The sequence below is a fragment of the Bos taurus genome, chromosome 5, assembly GCF_002263795.3.
Source record: "Bos taurus isolate L1 Dominette 01449 registration number 42190680 breed Hereford chromosome 5, ARS-UCD2.0, whole genome shotgun sequence".
In the NCBI taxonomy this organism is placed as follows: Eukaryota; Metazoa; Chordata; class Mammalia; order Artiodactyla; family Bovidae; genus Bos; species Bos taurus.
In genome coordinates this window covers 12,507,291-12,525,400 of record NC_037332.1, presented here as the reverse complement: position 1 = coordinate 12,525,400, position 18,110 = coordinate 12,507,291, and the positions used below count along the sequence as shown (strand labels likewise).

At 36.5% G+C, this 18,110-nt stretch overlaps 1 protein-coding gene across 2 annotated transcripts in view; it reads right to left on the bottom strand.

Moving 5' to 3' along the window:
• TMTC2 (transmembrane O-mannosyltransferase targeting cadherins 2) overlaps positions 1 to 18,110 on the bottom strand; it is a 422,587-nt gene that overhangs the window by 116,701 nt on the left and 287,776 nt on the right. For both annotated transcript variants that reach the window (XM_002687180.7, XM_059886837.1), the window contains one exon: positions 3,471 to 3,592. In XM_002687180.7, coding sequence (XP_002687226.1) covers positions 3,471 to 3,592 — 122 coding nt within the window. The remainder of the gene's footprint in view (positions 1 to 3,470; positions 3,593 to 18,110) is intronic.

Genomic DNA, 18,110 nt, shown 5'->3' with positions numbered 1-18,110 from the left:
CTAAGAAACCCAAAATCAGACAAAGGCAATCCACTGGGATCAGAAATTTGCCAAATCTCATAATTCAAAAAGAAACTATTAAGGATGGTTTTGGACTTTCTGGCACTGTGAGTTTAAGCCATTCCATAATAGGGTTTATATTTCATCTAATCAGCAAGTTGGAAGCTATAAAAGTTCTGTTGGGGGCAGGGATTAGAATTTGAATTGTAATACATGTCTTTTCTTCCCTTCCTTCCATATGTTTGAGTAAATTAAAACTGCAAAATTTTGTTTTTAAAAATATCGTGTTAAAAATAAAGCAGCTTGTAAAATCATAGTTTTAGTACAGGAAACTTAAAATATTCAGGCTTGAAAACAAGAAGGAAAAATAAAGGATACGTGGTTTCTATATACAAAGTTATGTCACAGTCTAGGGATATTCAGAATTAGGTACAGATAAGTTTTCAATGTTTTTCTTTTCCAAGTGATTTTATTGGAGGAAAGATAAATCAGGCATTTAAAAATTTTATTTTTGATGGTGGTATTCTTTGAACGTGGCCATTTATCAATCTAATTTAAAATGTTTATATTTTAATTCCATAAGAACATCTAAAGGCAGTAGTTGCAGCAAGAGGTATATATGAATTCTCTTCTTATTTGGAGCTGTGTGAATTACCACCCTATCAGAAAAGGAAATGGAAAAGGTTTTCATAAGGTAAAATACATTTTTTCTAACTGATTAGACTAGACATAGTATGATCTGGTAAATGGCGCAAAGAGCAACTCATACCCTGCAATTCTGAGTCATGTTCTTTCCCTTTCTCTGTTCCTTATTTTTTGGGGCCCCACATTAATTTCTTTCATAATTCTTTCACATATTTTATTTCATTTTTTTTATTTGTATATGAAAACATTTCCACATCTTTATTCTCCTACCCTTCAAATGAAAATTGTTTTGCCATCACTTTTTAATTTCTAAAAGCTCTTATTTTTTCATCTTTATTTTTTTATGTCATCCTGCACTCCACAAAATGCTATACTACCATCTCGAACGATTTTTTTTCTTCTGTTCCCTCATTTCCTTTTGCTAATCATTTGTTTAAGCTCCAATCTTTTACATTTGAGGGTTTCCTAATATGACAGACGATCTCTGATTGCCCATTGTTATTTTACAAGTTGAGTTAATAAAAGCTGAATGAATTCCTTAGGCATAAACGTGCTTTCTAGACTGAAAAGAGTCCCTTTTGTATGTGTGGTTAGGGAGCAGGTCATTTTCAGAGATCTCCAAATGTAGGTATATGGAAATCTTTTCCCCAGAGTGATTCAGTTTCTCCAGATAAAAATGCTACCATTTCTTGGGCGATGAGGTTTGTGTATATGTGTTGCCAGTTGGGGGTATCAACTCTTGTGTAGTTGTATTCTGCATGTAATAGGGGAGGGGTATTGACAGTCTGAGTACTCCCCTGGAAAACATTTGACCAGTCCTCTTGTCATTCCCCTCTGCATTCCACCCTCGACTGGGCAAGCTGTTGCAGAGTTAGGGAGCTGTCTCATTCAACTGCTTCACCGCTAAGAACATACCTTCCCTTGACCTGCAGTGAGTGCTTGGTTACTAGGGCTGTGCACACGGGGAGAGACAACTGATTACCCTATTTTATTCTCCTTAATGCACTCTCTTCTACGTCAGCTACCACCAAGTCTTGAGTCTCTAGATTTCTTATTTTTATCCCATTCCAAACCTCCTTTAGACAGTGCTTTATTCAGTTTTGATGAATCAGTTCTAACACCTTTTTCTGCTACCTGAGTTTCAAAAATCAACTTAAATTTCACCTCCCCTCCCATTCTGATTGTTCCTACGAGGTTATTCCCTCTCAATATTTTATTCAGTAAAAATTTATTCTGATTTACTCACACAATCACCATTTCTGTGCTCACCGTTCTTTTTAAAACCCACTCTGTAAATCTTCTAGATTTAAATATGTCTTTTCAAAAGACACGTTTAGTATCATCTTCAGCTAGAGTTTTCAGTGAACTGACTTTAATTTCCTGGCCTAGGAATTCCTTGCTCATTCAAGTAAAGTAAATTCAAAACCCAAACCCCAGTGAGGGGAGGACAGTGGTGACAAATTCTCTGCAAAGATTTCAGATTCCATGCTGAGAAAGGCAAACTTTCATGTTGCCCTCTTTTATCAGTATGTGAACTTTTTCTACATTGTTCCTTCACAGAGGATATGAACTTTCCTACTTTATTCAGACACCTAATTCCTGGCCTTCTGTTGGTTCAAGACTTCATCTCATATTCCATCAAGAAGGACAGACAGACAATAAGCTCCTTCCCATGGGTTGTTAAGACTAGTAAACCATCCCAAATCAACTTTAAGATCAGCCTACTATTTACTGTTCTGGTGTTTAGTTACTGCTTTATTTCCATCCTGGGGAAATTCTCTTCCTACGCTTTGAGCTCAGCCATGCATTAAGAGCATATCTCTTGTATTTTATTAAGCATACTTAGATGTGTTGTAGTGAGACATTTTCTGGTTACTTGGTCTGCCTATATAATCTCTTTAATAGCATTTTAGTGGTATCTTAGAATGGAAAGGTAGTACTTGGTTTAGCTTATCATCTTCTATGGGAAATAACATTATTTTTAAACAATTATAAGATACCTTTCTATGAATTTACTTAGGAATTACTTTCCTGACCATTGTCTCTATGTTTTGCTAATATTAACTTATTTTTAGTAACACTGAAGAGAAATTAAGGGATATGATTAAAATAACATAGACAATAGATTTAGATTCAGACTGAAGGCTAGTTGTACCATATATTAGTTGGTGAGCTCAGAAAAGTTATTTAAATATTTTAAACAATCTCTTATTGTAGAAAACAAAAAAAGAATATTATTATTACTTGAAGCACATAAAATTACAATTTTTTGTAAGTCACAGTGGTTGACTATAAACAAGTCCTTATGCTTCCAATATCGCTTTCATAGAAATATGTCCAAGAGACTCATCATATAGTGGGTAGCCAAATTATGGGTGCATTTCTCTTACAGAATGACTTCCAGTTAACAGGAATTCTAGGTGCCACTGATGGACACACATGCAATGTCTTATATAATACTTGCTTTTTGGAAACAATCAGGTATTATAGACAATCTGGGGTTAACATTGGCTTACAGAATATAATCCTTATGCAAATATTGCTATTTTGACAAGTTCATTATATAATCACATACTTTGGGTTCTCCATTTATACATTTCAACTAAGTTACATCAAGGATACACATCATACTTTATCTATGGCAAACCCCATAGCCAAAGAAACTCATTTTTCTATATTTTTTGTCTATTGTTCTAATTTAGTATGACCATCAATACATCCTAACAGTGTAGATTAACTGGCCAGGAACAGGTACCTCAGACCCTATCTACCTCAATCTGCACAGGAGAACCAATTTCTAAAGGGTGAAAGAGACAGTTACTCACTGTTAGAGCAAGCAATTTCCCATAGGTAAGATGAGCAGGGATGTGGTCAGTCTTGGATCTCAGTGATTCCATATACCAATGCTCTGCTTCCGGGAGCATGCTTAACCGCATGTACGCTTCACCTGACAAGAGAATCAAAGGAAAATCAATCTGACGTACAGTTTTCCAAGAACATTTGCAACAGCATCATATCACATGTTTATATTCCACATGTGTTTATATCACATGTTTATACATTTTCAGATTCTGTGAGAAGTACTCTCATCCATTATCTCATTTGATTCCCCTGAATCATCATCACGTCGATTTCACAGATGAGAAAACTTGTGTTTGGCAAAATTAAGTGAAATGCCTAAGTCAAAAATGTAGTATGCAATAAAGCTTTGATTTTTTTTTAAAATCTAGAAATGTCTCACTCTCAATCATACGTGCTTTGTTACCATTTCATTTTTTAAGGTTGGGTCTTTCTTATCTACAATCATTTGTTCTTTTTATTCATATTCATTCTTTCCTTTACAAACTCAAGTATTTATAGAATAACTACTAAATGGAGAGTATTATGCAGGACCTAATCAACCAAAGTTCAAGGTCCTACCCACTAAAGTTGAAAACTCTGTTGAGAAAGTAATGTTAAATGAAGAAGTTAAAGGGAATTCCTTGGTGATCGAGCGGTTAGGGCTTCATTCTTCCACTGTAGGGGACACAGGTTCAGGCCCTGCAGAAGCAATGGGGCATGGGTTTGGTCCCTAGTCTGGGAACTGAGAGTCCATAAGCGATGTGGCCATGGGGAAAAAAAAGCTAAAAATATTTGGTATGAAGCATTGGTGCTAGATCTTAGATTTTTCAGAAATTATTTGCATTTTATATTTTAATAAGTAAAGTAGAATTTACCAGTTTCATTTGGAAAATCCAGTGAATATGTGACAATTATTTAGCATGCCCATTACCAAGTGCAAAGCTAGTCTAAGGCCTTTCAGCCGTCAGCTATTATTTTCAACTTATATAAATTTTGCCCACCAAATAGCTTTTTATTAACAGCCAAGCACGAGAAAAAAATCAGAAATAAGCCAAAAGTGTATCAGTTACCTTCTTATCACCACCTGCCTCTCCTTTCTACACTTATAGTTTGAAAGAATATTCCACTTGATAGGAAGATTAGATTGTAAGATGATTTGTGTGTTTAAGTTAAATAGTATAGTTATATTAAACACTTCAAATGTAGAAACTACTCAATTTCTGAGACCAAGCAACAAACTGGTGACCTGCATTATTTTTCAAGCAGATTTTTATAACAGCTTAACTAATCATAAGTGTGATGGCTCTTTCCATTTAGAGGAATAATCAGAGGATTTTCCTAAAGGTATCACCCACACTGGTTGTACATCTTTGCTTCAAAGAAAGAGCTAACTTCCTTTTATTTTAATCAAATTCTCTTTACATTACTACAGTGTTGTCAATACAAATATGTTTGATGAATTGAATTGATCTGCGTCTCCAGGCCTTTTGAGTGCCCTTTGCTCATCAGTTAGTAAAAAATATTGGTGACAAATTACATGTAACATAAACAAAAATGTATGTACCACTCGCACATCTATGTGTTTCTAGTTCTGAAAACAGCCCTTAAACTATAGTATCATAAAAATGATAGCTTGATTTTTTTTTCCTAAAGCTTAAAACATGTTTCCATTTAAGAAGAATTTGGTTAGACATAATTAAGTGCTCAGGCTGAGATGCAAGAAATACTGAAGCAAAGACCGAAGACTAGAATAAAATACACAAAATACTCATAGTTGTTAAGATTGGTAGGATTAGGTACAGATTTTTTTTTCATGTTTCTGTAATAATTATATTGTCTTATTATCATATCTCATAATAAGTAAAACACTGTCAGGCAATTTTCTTTTTAAAATGTTGAACTAATAAACATTTCCAAATAAAGCAAACAGTAATTTTTCTTAGGGAGAGTGAACCATTTCTTTATACTAAATATTAGATATGATTTATATAAAATATAAAATCAAATATTTAAAAATTTAAAGCAATTAATGATAAACAAAATTCAACTATCTCTGAAATGGATTATAAAGCCAGTAGAAATTTCAGAGTCAGACCTGAAAGATGGGTCTGCTTTATGAGGTTCTGTTTGGAATTAATCTGAAATTCTACTTACAGTCTTCAACTGCTTATAGATCACTTTTTAGAAGTTGACAATCATTGCATTTAATATGGCTTCTACTTTCAATTTATTTAAAAAAACGAATTTGTAGAACAGTAAGTTATCGGCACAGAGAAAACACAGGAGAATCCTAAGTCCATGGTTGCTTTTGAGATTCAAATTTTCATATTTAAGTGGTTGATGTTTGAAAATCATTTCAAAAAGCATACTCCTCCTTTGTTCCAAGTCAGAAATCTACCATTATTAAAACCCATTTTGAAATGAAATATTATTAATTTGCTAACTACTTAACTTGACCTATTTTGTTCAGTAAGAACTCATAAGCAACTTATTAAGTTATAAAGCTAGTGAGGTGGGAAAATATCAAAGGATCATAAATAAAAAATATTATGTAATAATGTATCTTGGCAAGTATATAAAAAATGTAAATAACTAGCTTCCTTAGGTTCTATACATTACAACTTAGAAACACTTCATGTAATCATTCGTTGTATCTCAGTAATAATGATGACAATAGCACTCACTGAATGCTTATTGTGAATCAGGGTAACAAACTACCAGAAGCAAACATCTGACTTACATGTACCCACTCCTCCCATCCTATATCTTTGGGTGCACAGAAGGTTTTCTCACTTAGCCCCACACGGGTCCTTAACACCTCACCCTCATTCAGCCAGTGCCAACTAACTTTTAGATTACGTTTGTGAGATGAAATGTATTTTCAGTCTCTATATTAGTTGCTCTGTACCTCATTTTTTTTAAATTAAGGAATGTCCTTAATTAACCTGGATTTTACAGATGAGAAAATTGAAAACCAGAGTAGCTAAATTAAACACACAAAACCATAAATGTAGAAAGCTGCAGTTCAAACACAGGACGACCTGATCTCAGTGCATTGCTAATCTGTTGGTAGTGAACAATCACTAAATTCCCAAGTCTCCAGATCAGGTGAAAATTATACTTTGTCTCACTCACGGGAAACTGTTTTCTAGCTTGTGATACACAGGCCATCAAGTTCATTTCACTTTGCCTTGAGCTTATCTATTGAATTAAAGGACTAAGAAAGAGCAATAATAATCCATGGCTGACCTTTAAAAACGTTTCTGCCTCAAACTGGATTCAATTCTTAACAGGGAAATATCTAGCATATAAGATGTACTTTAGTTCTTAAGGTTAACCTTAACACAAAAACAGCCCATAAAGTGGTAATAAAGACGCAAAACCAAAAATGCAAGAAAATAATCATGGATGAATTTAAATGTGTGTAAAAGGCAATTCAATAAAGGTTCAGGCAATAAACAATATAAGCCCAAGTACTTGCTGTATTCCTGGCATGGCCAAGGTAGGAGCTTCATATTTCTAATTCATATAAGGGGCTTTTTATGAATGAGGAAGAAGGCTCAGGAATAACAAGTGACCTACACAGCTAACAATCCTATCTTATAAGATTTGGGGACTTTCTTGACATGCCAGTGGTTAAGACTCTGTGCTGTCAATGCAGGGGGTGTGGGTCTGATCCCTGCTTGGGGAACTAAGATCCTACATACAATGTGCTGTGGTCCAAAGATTAAAAAAAAAAAGTCTGAATGTCTTGAAAGCCCATGCTTTTTGCCACTGCATCAAGCAGTTACCAACCATATAAAGCTTATTACTTATTGAATATCCACTGAAGTATTAAACGTATTACCTTTATGCTTTTATATTATTCTTACACTGTTAATTAGTATTGGTCTCATTTTACAAATGACGTCACTATGGGTTACTGAGCTTAATCAACTTGTTCAGTGTTCAAAAACAAGCAAACGACTTGAAGATTTGGATTAGATTCTATTTTTACCATACCATTTAGTTCAAATATGTAAAAAAAATTAGAGAAGAAATAAAATAATTGCAAAAAATACCATCACTGAATTCAGTATTAGGAGAAAGAATGGTGTATATGTAATCCTTCAAGCTTGATTAAAATAGTAAAATCATAAAAATTCCATAAAGGAAATGATCACAGGAAAAGAAAGTTCAGTAAGTTCAATAAGGAAGAGAATGAAGAGACTTTATTGGGAATAGGTTAGGAAGGTGGGTTAAGTCATCTTTTGTGGTACTGTAATTCTTCTTAACTTACAATAATAGAAAAAAAAAAAAATGTTTACAGTACCCAGGAGGTAAGAAGCAATGATGAGTATTTTTCTTTCCTATCCTACAAAAAAAAAAAAAAAAAAATGACATAATAGAAGCACTTTTCATAAGAATTCAAAGATGTGGTGTGTGATGATATAGTGATCAGGTTCATCACCCAGATTTATTTCTGCTTCACTCACAGACAAAGGGGATTTGGATGTCTCCAGGCTGGCTTCAGGCAGATATAAACCAGTTTCAGATGTAGAACAAATAATGTCACTCTTCCTCCCTAAAAACCCCTGAATCTAAATAACCCAGCAAAGGCTAACTCCTTAAAGGAAAGAATGCTAGATTATTGATGATGTAAGAGTCCAGATCTCAGTGATTCTCATGTTTCAAGTTACCGGACAGCTCTGGCTTGCAGATAAAGAATAGAGCATACAGGGGTACATATTACCACTATCTGCTAGTCTTACCTTTTGTTTTTCCTGCTTTTCCACAAAATAATACATTTCTATTTCTATATTTCAGTTTAGATTCCTCTTTTTTCCCCCTTTTAGATTTATTTAGATAGACGTGGCATAAAGCATTGTAAAAGTTTAAGGTATACAACATTATGACTTGACATATATTGTGAAATGACTACCACAATAAGGTCACTTGATATATTTCATATAGTATAGATAAGACATAATGCTTGTTTCCCTCGATGTGCGAATTTTGAGGATCTACTCTCTAAGCAAGTATATCATATAGCAGTGTTAACGATTATACGATATTGTACATTGTATTGAACATTAGGCTAGTGCAAAAGTAATTGAGTTTGGGGGAGGAGCCAAGATGGCGGAGGAGTAGGACGGGGAGAACACTTTCTCCCCCACAAATTCATCAAAAGAGCATTTAAACGTCGAGTAAATTCCACAAAACAACTTCTGAATGCCGGCAGAGGACATCAGGCACCCAGAAAAGCAACCCAACTCTTCGAAAGGAGGTAGGAAAAAATATTAAAAACAAAACAAAAAAAAAGAGACAAAAGAGGGAGGGACGGAGTTCCGTCCCGGGAAGGGAATCTTAAAAAGAGAGAAGTTTCCAAACATCAGGAAACCTTCTCACTGCCGAATCTGTGCCGAGCTTTGGAAGCACAGAGGGCAACATAACAGGGAGAAAAAATAAATAAACAATTTAAAACTCGCAGATTGCGAGCCCTACGGTAACTCCCCCAGCAGAGAAGCAGCGCAGACGCCTGCATCCGCCATTAGCAAACCAGGGCTGGGCAGGGAGGCGCGGCGTGGGCTGCATCGCTGAGAGTAAGAATCTGGCCTGAATACCCTGAGCGCTATCTGAGCGAAATAATTTGGGCTAGCAAACCAGACTGTGGGATATCTACCACGCGAAAAGCCAGCCCTAACCTAAGACCGCCAGGCCCGCGCACGGAACAAAGGACTGAACAGAGATAGCCGGCTGCAGACCTTCCCCCTCCGGTGACAGGCAGCCAGAGCCGGAAGGGGGCAATCGCAGCCCCAGAGAGACATTATCTATAAAACTGTAAGCAGGCTTCTTTGCTAACTAAAACTTCTTGGGGGTCTGGACGGTCAACATCTGCCTGAGAAGGTGCGCCGGTTTTACATCCAGATAACCGAGTGGCGGGGAGGCGATAAGTCGCAGCATTGGCGCGCGCCTGGGAAGAGCAAATTGGCACTCGGACCTGGGAAGAGCACAAAATGCAGGCCCAACTGAGTCTGCGCCTCTGAGGACTACCCGAGTGCCTGAACCTGAGCGGCTTGGACCTGGGAGGTGCATGCAGCCCAGGGCCAGCCTCGGATTGTTCCCGGCGGAACAACCTAGAGTACGAGCAGTGTGGACAGGGAGGCTACACGCGCCGTGAGCGGGGGCAGACCCAGGGTGGCTGAGGCACTGCGAGCCCACGCCAGTGTTATTTGTTTGCAGCATCCCTCCCTCCCTCCCCACAGCGCGACTGAACATGCAAGCCTTAAAAAAAAAAAAAAAAAAAAGTGTCCTCCACCGTGCCCTTTGAGTCAGGGCGGAAACCAGATACTGAAGAGACTAGCAAACAGAAGAAGATATAACAGAGGGAAACGCCTTGGAAGCTACAGGCAATAGATCAAAACCCTGAGGTTACTACGGACTACATAGGAAGGGGCCTATAGATCTTGAGAAATATAAATCTGACCAAGGAACTAGCCAAAAATGAACTGAACCCACAACACCCACAAAAAAAAAAAAAAAAAAGTCCTAGATATATTTTTATTATTTTTACGATCATTCTTTCTTTTTTTTTTTAATTTAAAAAAAAAAAATTTTAAGTCCTCTATTGTTCCTTTAATTTTCACCTTTATATCCTATTACTTTGCAAAAAAAAAAAAAAAAAAAGACCCTATTTTTTTCTTCTTCAACAAACTTCATATATATATATATATTTTATAATTTTTTGACCTTGTTTTTTTTGTTTGTTTGTTTTTGTTTTTTTCTTCTTTTCTTTAACATTGTATTTTTGAAATTCTAAACTCTACTCTAGATTTTTAATTTTCGCTTTTTGGTATATGTTATCAATTTTGTACCTATAGTTTTTTTTTATATAATTTCTGTGACTTTTTTTTTTTTTTTCTTCTTCTCTGTTTCTTTCTCTTCTTCTTTTCTATAACATTGTATAACTGAAATTCCAAACTTTACTCTAGATTTTTAATTTATGCTTTTTGGTATTTGATATCAATTTTGTACCTGTATTTTCTTTATAATTTTTGTGACATTGTTCGTATTTGTTTGTTTGTTTTCTCTCTTTATTTTTCTTCTTTTTTTTTTTTTTTAACATTGTATTTTTGAAATTCCAAACTCTACTCTAGATTTTTAATTTTTGCTTTCTGGTATTAGTTATCAATTTTGTACTTGTACTTTCTTTATAATTTTCGCAACCTTGTTTGTTTTTGTTTGTTCGTTTTTTCTCTCTTTCTTTTCCTTCTTCTTTTCTTTAACATCATATTTCTGAAATTCCAAACTCTACTCTAGATTTTTAATTTTCGCTTTCTGGTATTAGTTATCAATTTTGTACCTGTACTTTCTCTATAATTTTCGCGACCTTGTTTGTTTTTGTTTGTTCGTTCTTTCTTTCTTTTCCTTCTTCTTTTCTTTAACATCGTATTTTTGAAATTCCAAACTCTACTCTAGATTTTTAATTTTTGCTTTTATGTATTTGTTACCAATTTTGTACCTATAAGGACCCAATCTTCAGGACCCATTTTTCACTAGGGAGTGAGATTACTGGCTTGACTGCTCTCTCTCCCTTTGGACCCTCCTTTTTCTCCACCAGGTCGCCTGTGTCTCCTCCCTAACCCCTCTCTACTCTACCCAACTCTGTGAATTTCTGTGTGTTCCAGACGGTGGAGAACACTTAGGGAACGGATTACTGGCTGGATCTGTCTCCCTCCTTTTCATTCCCCCCTTTTATCCTTCTGGCCACCTCTGTTACCTTCCTCCTTCTTCTCTTCTCTGTATAACCCCGTGAACATCTCTGAGTGGTCCAGTTGTGGAGTGCACATAAGGAAGTGACTACTGGCTAGCCCACTCTCTCCACTATTGATTCACCTCATCTCATTTGGGTCACCTCTAACTCCCTCCTCCCTCTTCTCTTCTCCATGTAACCCTGTGAACCTCTCTGAGTGACCCTCACTGTAGAGAAACTTATCATCTTTAATGTAGATGTTTTATCAATGGTGCTGTATAGAAGGAGAAGTTTTGAAACTACTGTAAAAATAAGACCGATAATCGGAAGCAGGAGACTTAAGTCCAAACCCTGACTCCAGGGAACTCCTGACTGCAAGGAACATTCATTGACAGGAGCTCATCAAATGCCTCCATACCGACACTGAAACCAAGCACCACACAAGGGCCAATAAGTTCCAGGGCAAGACATACCAAGCAAACTCTCCAGCAACAAAGGAACACAGCCCTGAGCTTCAAGATACAGGCTGCCCAAAGTCACCCCAAAACTATAGACATCTCATAACTCATTACTGGACATTTCATTGCACTCCAGAGAGAAGAAATACAGCTCCACCCACCAGAACACCGACACAAGCTTCCCCAACCAGGAAACCTTGACAAGCCACCTGTACAAACCCACACACAGTGAGGAAAAGCCACAATAAAAAGAACTCCACAAACTGCCAGAATACAGAAAGGACACCCCAAACTCAGCAATTTAAACAAGATGAAGAGACAGAGGAATACTCAGCAGATAAAGGAACAGGATAAATGCCCACCAAACCAAACAAAAGAGGAAGAGATAGGGAATCTACCTGATAAAGAATTCCGAATAATGATAGTGAAATTGATCCAAAATCTTGAAACTAAAATGGAATCACAGATAAATAGCCTGGAGACAAGGATTGAGAAGATGCAAGAAAGGTTTAACAAGGACCTAGAAGAAATAAAAAAGAGTCAATATATAATGAATAATGCAATAAGTGAAATTAAAAACACTCTGGAGGCAACAAATAATAGAATAACAGAGGCAGAAGACAGGATTAGTGAATTAGAAGATAGAATGGTGGAAATAAATGAATCAGAGAGGATAAAAGAAAAACGAATTAAAAGAAATGAGGACAATCTCAGAGACCTCCAGGACAATATTAAAAGCTACAACATTCGAATCATAGGGGTTCCAGAAGAAGAAGACAAAAAGAAAGACCATGAGAAAATACTTGAGGAGATAATAGTGGAAAACTTCCCTAAAATGGGGAAGGAAATAATCACCCAAGTCCAAGAAACCCAGAGAGTCCCAAACAGGATAAACCCAAGGAGAAACACCCCAAGACACATATTAATAAAATTAACAAAGATCAAACACAAAGAACAAATATTAAAAGCAGCAAGGGAAAAACAACAAATAACACACAAGGGAATTCCCATAAGGATAACAGCTGATCTTTCAATAGAAACTCTTCAAGCCAGGAGGGAATGGCAAGACATACTTAAAATGATGAAAGAAAATAACCTACAACCCAGATTATTGTACCCAGCAAGGATCTCATTCAAGTATGAAGGAGAAATCAAAAGCTTTTCAGACAAGCAAAAGCTGAGAGAATTCTGCACCACCAAACCAGCTCTCCAACAAATACTAAAGGATATTCTCTAGACAGGAAACACAAAAACGGTGTATAAACTCAAACCCAAAACAATAAAGTAAATGGCAACGGGAACATACTTATCAGTAATTACCTTAAATGTAAATGGGTTGAATGCCCCAACCAAAAGACAAAGACTGGCTGAATGGATACAAAAACAAGACCCCTACATATGTTGTCTACAAGAGACCCACCTCAAAACAGGGGACACATACAGACTGAAAGTGAAGGGCTGGAAAAAGATTTTCCATGCAAATAGGGACCAAAAGAAAGCAGGAGTAGCAATACTCATATCAGATAAAATAGACTTTAAAACAAAGGCTGTGAAAAGAGACAAAGAAGGTCACTACATAATGATCAAAGGATCAATCCAAGAAGAAGATATAACAATTATAAATATATATGCACCCAACACGGGAGCACCACAGTACATAAGACAAATGCTAACAAGTATGAAAGGAGAAATTAACAATAACACAATAATAGTGGGAGACTTTAATACCCCACTTACACCTATGGATAGATCAACTAAACAGAAAATTAACAAGGAAACACAAACTTTAAACGATACAATAGACCAGTTAGACCTAATTGATATCTATAGGTCATTTCATCCCAAAACAATGAATTTCACCTTTTTCTCAAGCGCACATGGAACCTTCTCCAGGATAGATCACATCCTGGGCCATAAAGCTAGCCTTGGTAAATTCAAAAAAATAGAAATCATTCCAAGCATTTTTTCTGACCACAATGCAGTAAGATTAGATCTCAATTACAGGAGAAAAACTATTAAAAATTCCAACATATGGAGGCTGAACAACACGCTGCTGAATAACCAACAAATCACAGAAGAAATCAAAAAAGAAATCAAAATTTGCATAGAAACGAATGAAAATGAAAACACAACAACCCAAAACCTGTGGGACACGGTAAAAGCAGTCCTAAGGGGAAAGTTCATAGCAATACAGGCACACCTCAAGAAACAAGAAAAAAGTCAAATAAATAACCTAACTCTACACCTAAAGCAACTAGAAAAGGAAGAAATGAAGAACCCCAGGGTTAGTAGAAGGAAAGAAATCTTAAAAATTAGAGCAGAAATAAATGCAAAAAAAACAAAAGAGACCATAGCAAAAATCAACAAAACCAAAAGCTGGTTCTTTGAAAGGATAAATAAAATTGACAAACCATTAGCCAGACTCATCAAGAAACAAAGGGAGAAAAATCAAATCAACAAAATTAGAAACGAAAATGGAGAGATCACAACAGACAACACAGAAATACAAAGGATCATAAGAGACTACTATCAACAATTATATGCCAATAAAATGGACAACGTGGAAGAAATGGACAAATTCTTAGAAAAGTACAACTTTCCAAAACTGGACCAGGAAGAAATAGAAAATCTTAACAGACCCATCACAAGCATGGAAATTGAAACTGTAATCAAAAATCTTCCAGCAAACAAAAGCCCCGGTCCAGACGGCTTCAAAGCTGAATTCTACCAAAAATTTAGAGAAGAGCTAACACCTATCCTGCTCAAACTCTTCCAGAAAATTGCAGAGGAAGGTAAACTTCCAAACTCATTCTATGAGGCCACCATCACCCTAATACCAAAACCTGACAAAGATCCCACAAAAAAAGAAAACTACAGGCCAATATCACTGATGAACATAGATGCAAAAATCCTTAACAAAATTCTAGCAATCAGAATCCAACAACACATTAAAAAGACCATACACCATGATCAAGTGGGCTTTATCCCAGGGATGCAAGGATTCTTCAATATCCGCAAATCAATCAATGTAATACACCACATTAACAAATTGAAAAATAAAAACCATATGATTATCTCAATAGATGCAGAGAAAGCCTTTGACAAAATTCAACATCCATTTATGATAAAAACTCTCCAGAAAGCAGGAATAGAAGGAACATACCTCAACATAATAAAAGCTATATATGACAAACCCACAGCAAACATTATCCTCAATGGTGAAAAATTGAAAGCATTTCCTCTAAAGTCAGGAACAAGACAAGGGTGCCCACTTTCACCATTACTATTCAACATAGTTTTGGAAGTTTTGGCCACAGCAATCAGAGCAGAAAAAGAAATAAAAGGAATCCAAATTGGAAAAGAAGAAGTAAAACTCTCACTATTTGCAGATGACATGATCCTCTACATAGAAAACCCTAAAGAGTCCACCAGAAAATTACTAGAAATAATCAATGACTACAGTAAAGTTGCAGGATATAAAATCAACACACAGAAATCCCTTGCATTCCTATACACTAATAATGAGAAAACAGAAAGAGAAATTAAGGAAACAATTCCATTCACCATTGCAACAGAAAGAATAAAATACTTAGGAATATATCTACCTAAAGAAACTAAAGACCTATATATAGAAAACTATAAAACACTGGTGAAAGAAATCAAAGAGGACACTAATAGATGGAGAAATATACCATGTTCATGGGTTGGAAGAATCAATATAGTGAAAATGAGTATACTACCCAAAGCAATTTATAGATTCAACGCAATCCCTATCAAGCTACCAACAGTATTCTTCACAGAGCTAGAACAAATAATTTCACAATTTGTATGGAAATACAAAAAACCTTGAATAGCCAAAGCGATCTTGAGAAAGAAGAATGGAACTGGAGGAATCAACCTACCTGACTTCAGGCTCTACTACAAAGCCACAGTTATCAAGACAGTATGGTACTGGCACAAAGACAGAAATATTGATCAATGGAATAAAATAGAAAGCCCAGAGATAAATCCACGCACATATGGACACCTTATCTTCGACAAAGGAGGCAAGAATATACAATGGATTAAAGACAATCTCTTTAACAAGTGGTGCTGGGAAATCTGGTCAACCACTTGTAAAAGAATGAAACTGGACCACTTTCTAACACCATACACAAAAATAAACTCAAAATGGATTAAAGATCTAAACGTAAGACCAGAAACTATAAAACTCCTAGAGGAGAACATAGGCAAAACACTCTCCGACATACATCACAGCAGGATCCTCTATGACCCACCTCCCAGAATATTGGAAATAAAAGCAAAAATAAACAAATGGGACCTAATTAACCTTAAAAGCTTCTGCACATCAAAGGAAACTATTAGCAAGGTGAAAAGACAGCCTTCAGAATGGGAGAAAATAATAGCAAATGAAGCAACCGACAAACAACTAATCTCAAAAATATACAAGCAACTCCTACAGCTCAACTCCAGAAAAATAAACAACCCAATCAAAAAATGGGCCAAAGAACTAAATAGACATTTCTCCAAAAAAGACATACAGATGGCTAACAAACACATGAAAAGATGCTCAACATCACTCATTATCAGAGAAATGCAAATCAAAACCACTATGAGGTACCATTTCACACCAGTCAGAATGGCTGCGATCCAAAAGTCTACAAATAATAAGTGCTGGAGAGGGTGTGGAGAAAAGGGAACCCTCTTACACTGTTGGTGGGAATGCAAACTAGTACAGCCACTATGGAGAACAGTGTGGAGATTCCTTAAAAAACTGGAAATAGAACTGCCTTATGATCCAGCAACCCCACTGCTGGGCATACACACTGAGAAAACCAGAAGGGAAAGAGACACGTGTACCCCAATGTTCATCGCAGCACTGTTTATAATAGCCAAGACATGGAAGCAACCTAGATGTCCATCAGCAGATGAATGGATAAGAAAGCTGTGGTACATATACACAATGGAGTATTACTCAGCCATTAAAAAGAATACATTTGAATCAGTTCTAATGAGGTGGATGAAACTGGAGCCTATTATACAGAGTGAAGTAAGCCAGAAGGAAAAACATAAATACAGTATACTAACGCATATATATGGAATTTAGAAAAATGGTAACAATAACCCGGTGTACGAGACAGCAAAAGAGACACTGATGTATAGAACAGTCTTATGGACTCTGTGGGAGAGGGAGAGGGTGGGAAGAATTGGGAGAATGGCAATGAAACATGTAAAATATCATGTAGGAAACGAGTTGCCAGTCCAGGTTCGATGCATGATGCTGGATGCTTGGGGCTGGTACACTGGGATGACCCAGAGGGATGGTATGGGGAGGGAGGAGGGAGGAGGGTTCGGGATGGGGAACACATGTATACCTGTGGCGGATTCATTTTGATATTTGGCAAAACTAATACAATTATGTAAAGTTTAAAAATAAAATAAAATTAGAGAAAAAAAAAAAAAAGTAATTGAGTTTTACATTGCTGAACTTTGCTGTTTGATACTGGAATACAATCTTAAACAAATGTGGCTACGTTATACATCATTTTAATGTGCACTTCTCAGTTCAGTTTTTTTTTTGCTAATAACTTATTACTTCTGTTAATTTTACATTTATTTTAGACTATATAAATGATGTTAGACAAAAAGCAAACTCAAGTGATTTTCTTATTCAAGTTCAAAGAGGTCAGAAAGCAGCAGAGACAACTCTCAACAAAAACAATGCATTTGGCCCAGGAACTGCTAACAAAAGTACAGTGTAATGGTGGTTCAAGAAGTTTTGCAGAGGAGATGAGAGCCTTGGAGATGAAGAGTATAGTCACTGGCCATCGGAAGCTGACAAAGACCAACTGGGAGCAATGAGCAAAGCTGATCCTGTTACAAGTTCAGTTCAATTCAGTTCAGTCACTTGGTCATGTATGACTCTTTGCAACCCCACGATTGCAGCACGCCAGGCCTCCCTGTTCATCACCAACTCCCAGAGTTTACCCAAACTCATGCCCATCAAGTCGGTGATGCCATCCAGCCATCTTATCCCCTGTCGTCTCCTTCTCCTCCTGCCCCCAATCCCTCCCAGCATCAGGGTCTTTACCAATGAGTCAACTCTTCGCATGAGGTGGCCAAAGTATTGGAGTTTAGGCTTCAGCATCAGTCCTTCCAATGAACACCCAGGATTCATCTCCTTTAGGAAGGACTGGTGGATCTCCTTGCAGTCCCAGGGACTCTCAAGAGACTTCTCGAACATCACAGTTCAAAAGCATCAATTCTTCTGCACTCAGCTTTCTTCACAGTCCAACTTTCTCATCCACTCATGACCACTGGAAAAACCATAGCCTTGACTAGACGGAACCTTGTTGGCAAAGTAATGTCTCCACTTTTTATATGCTATCTAGGTTGGTCATAACTTTCCTTCCAAGGAGTAAGCGTCTTTTAAT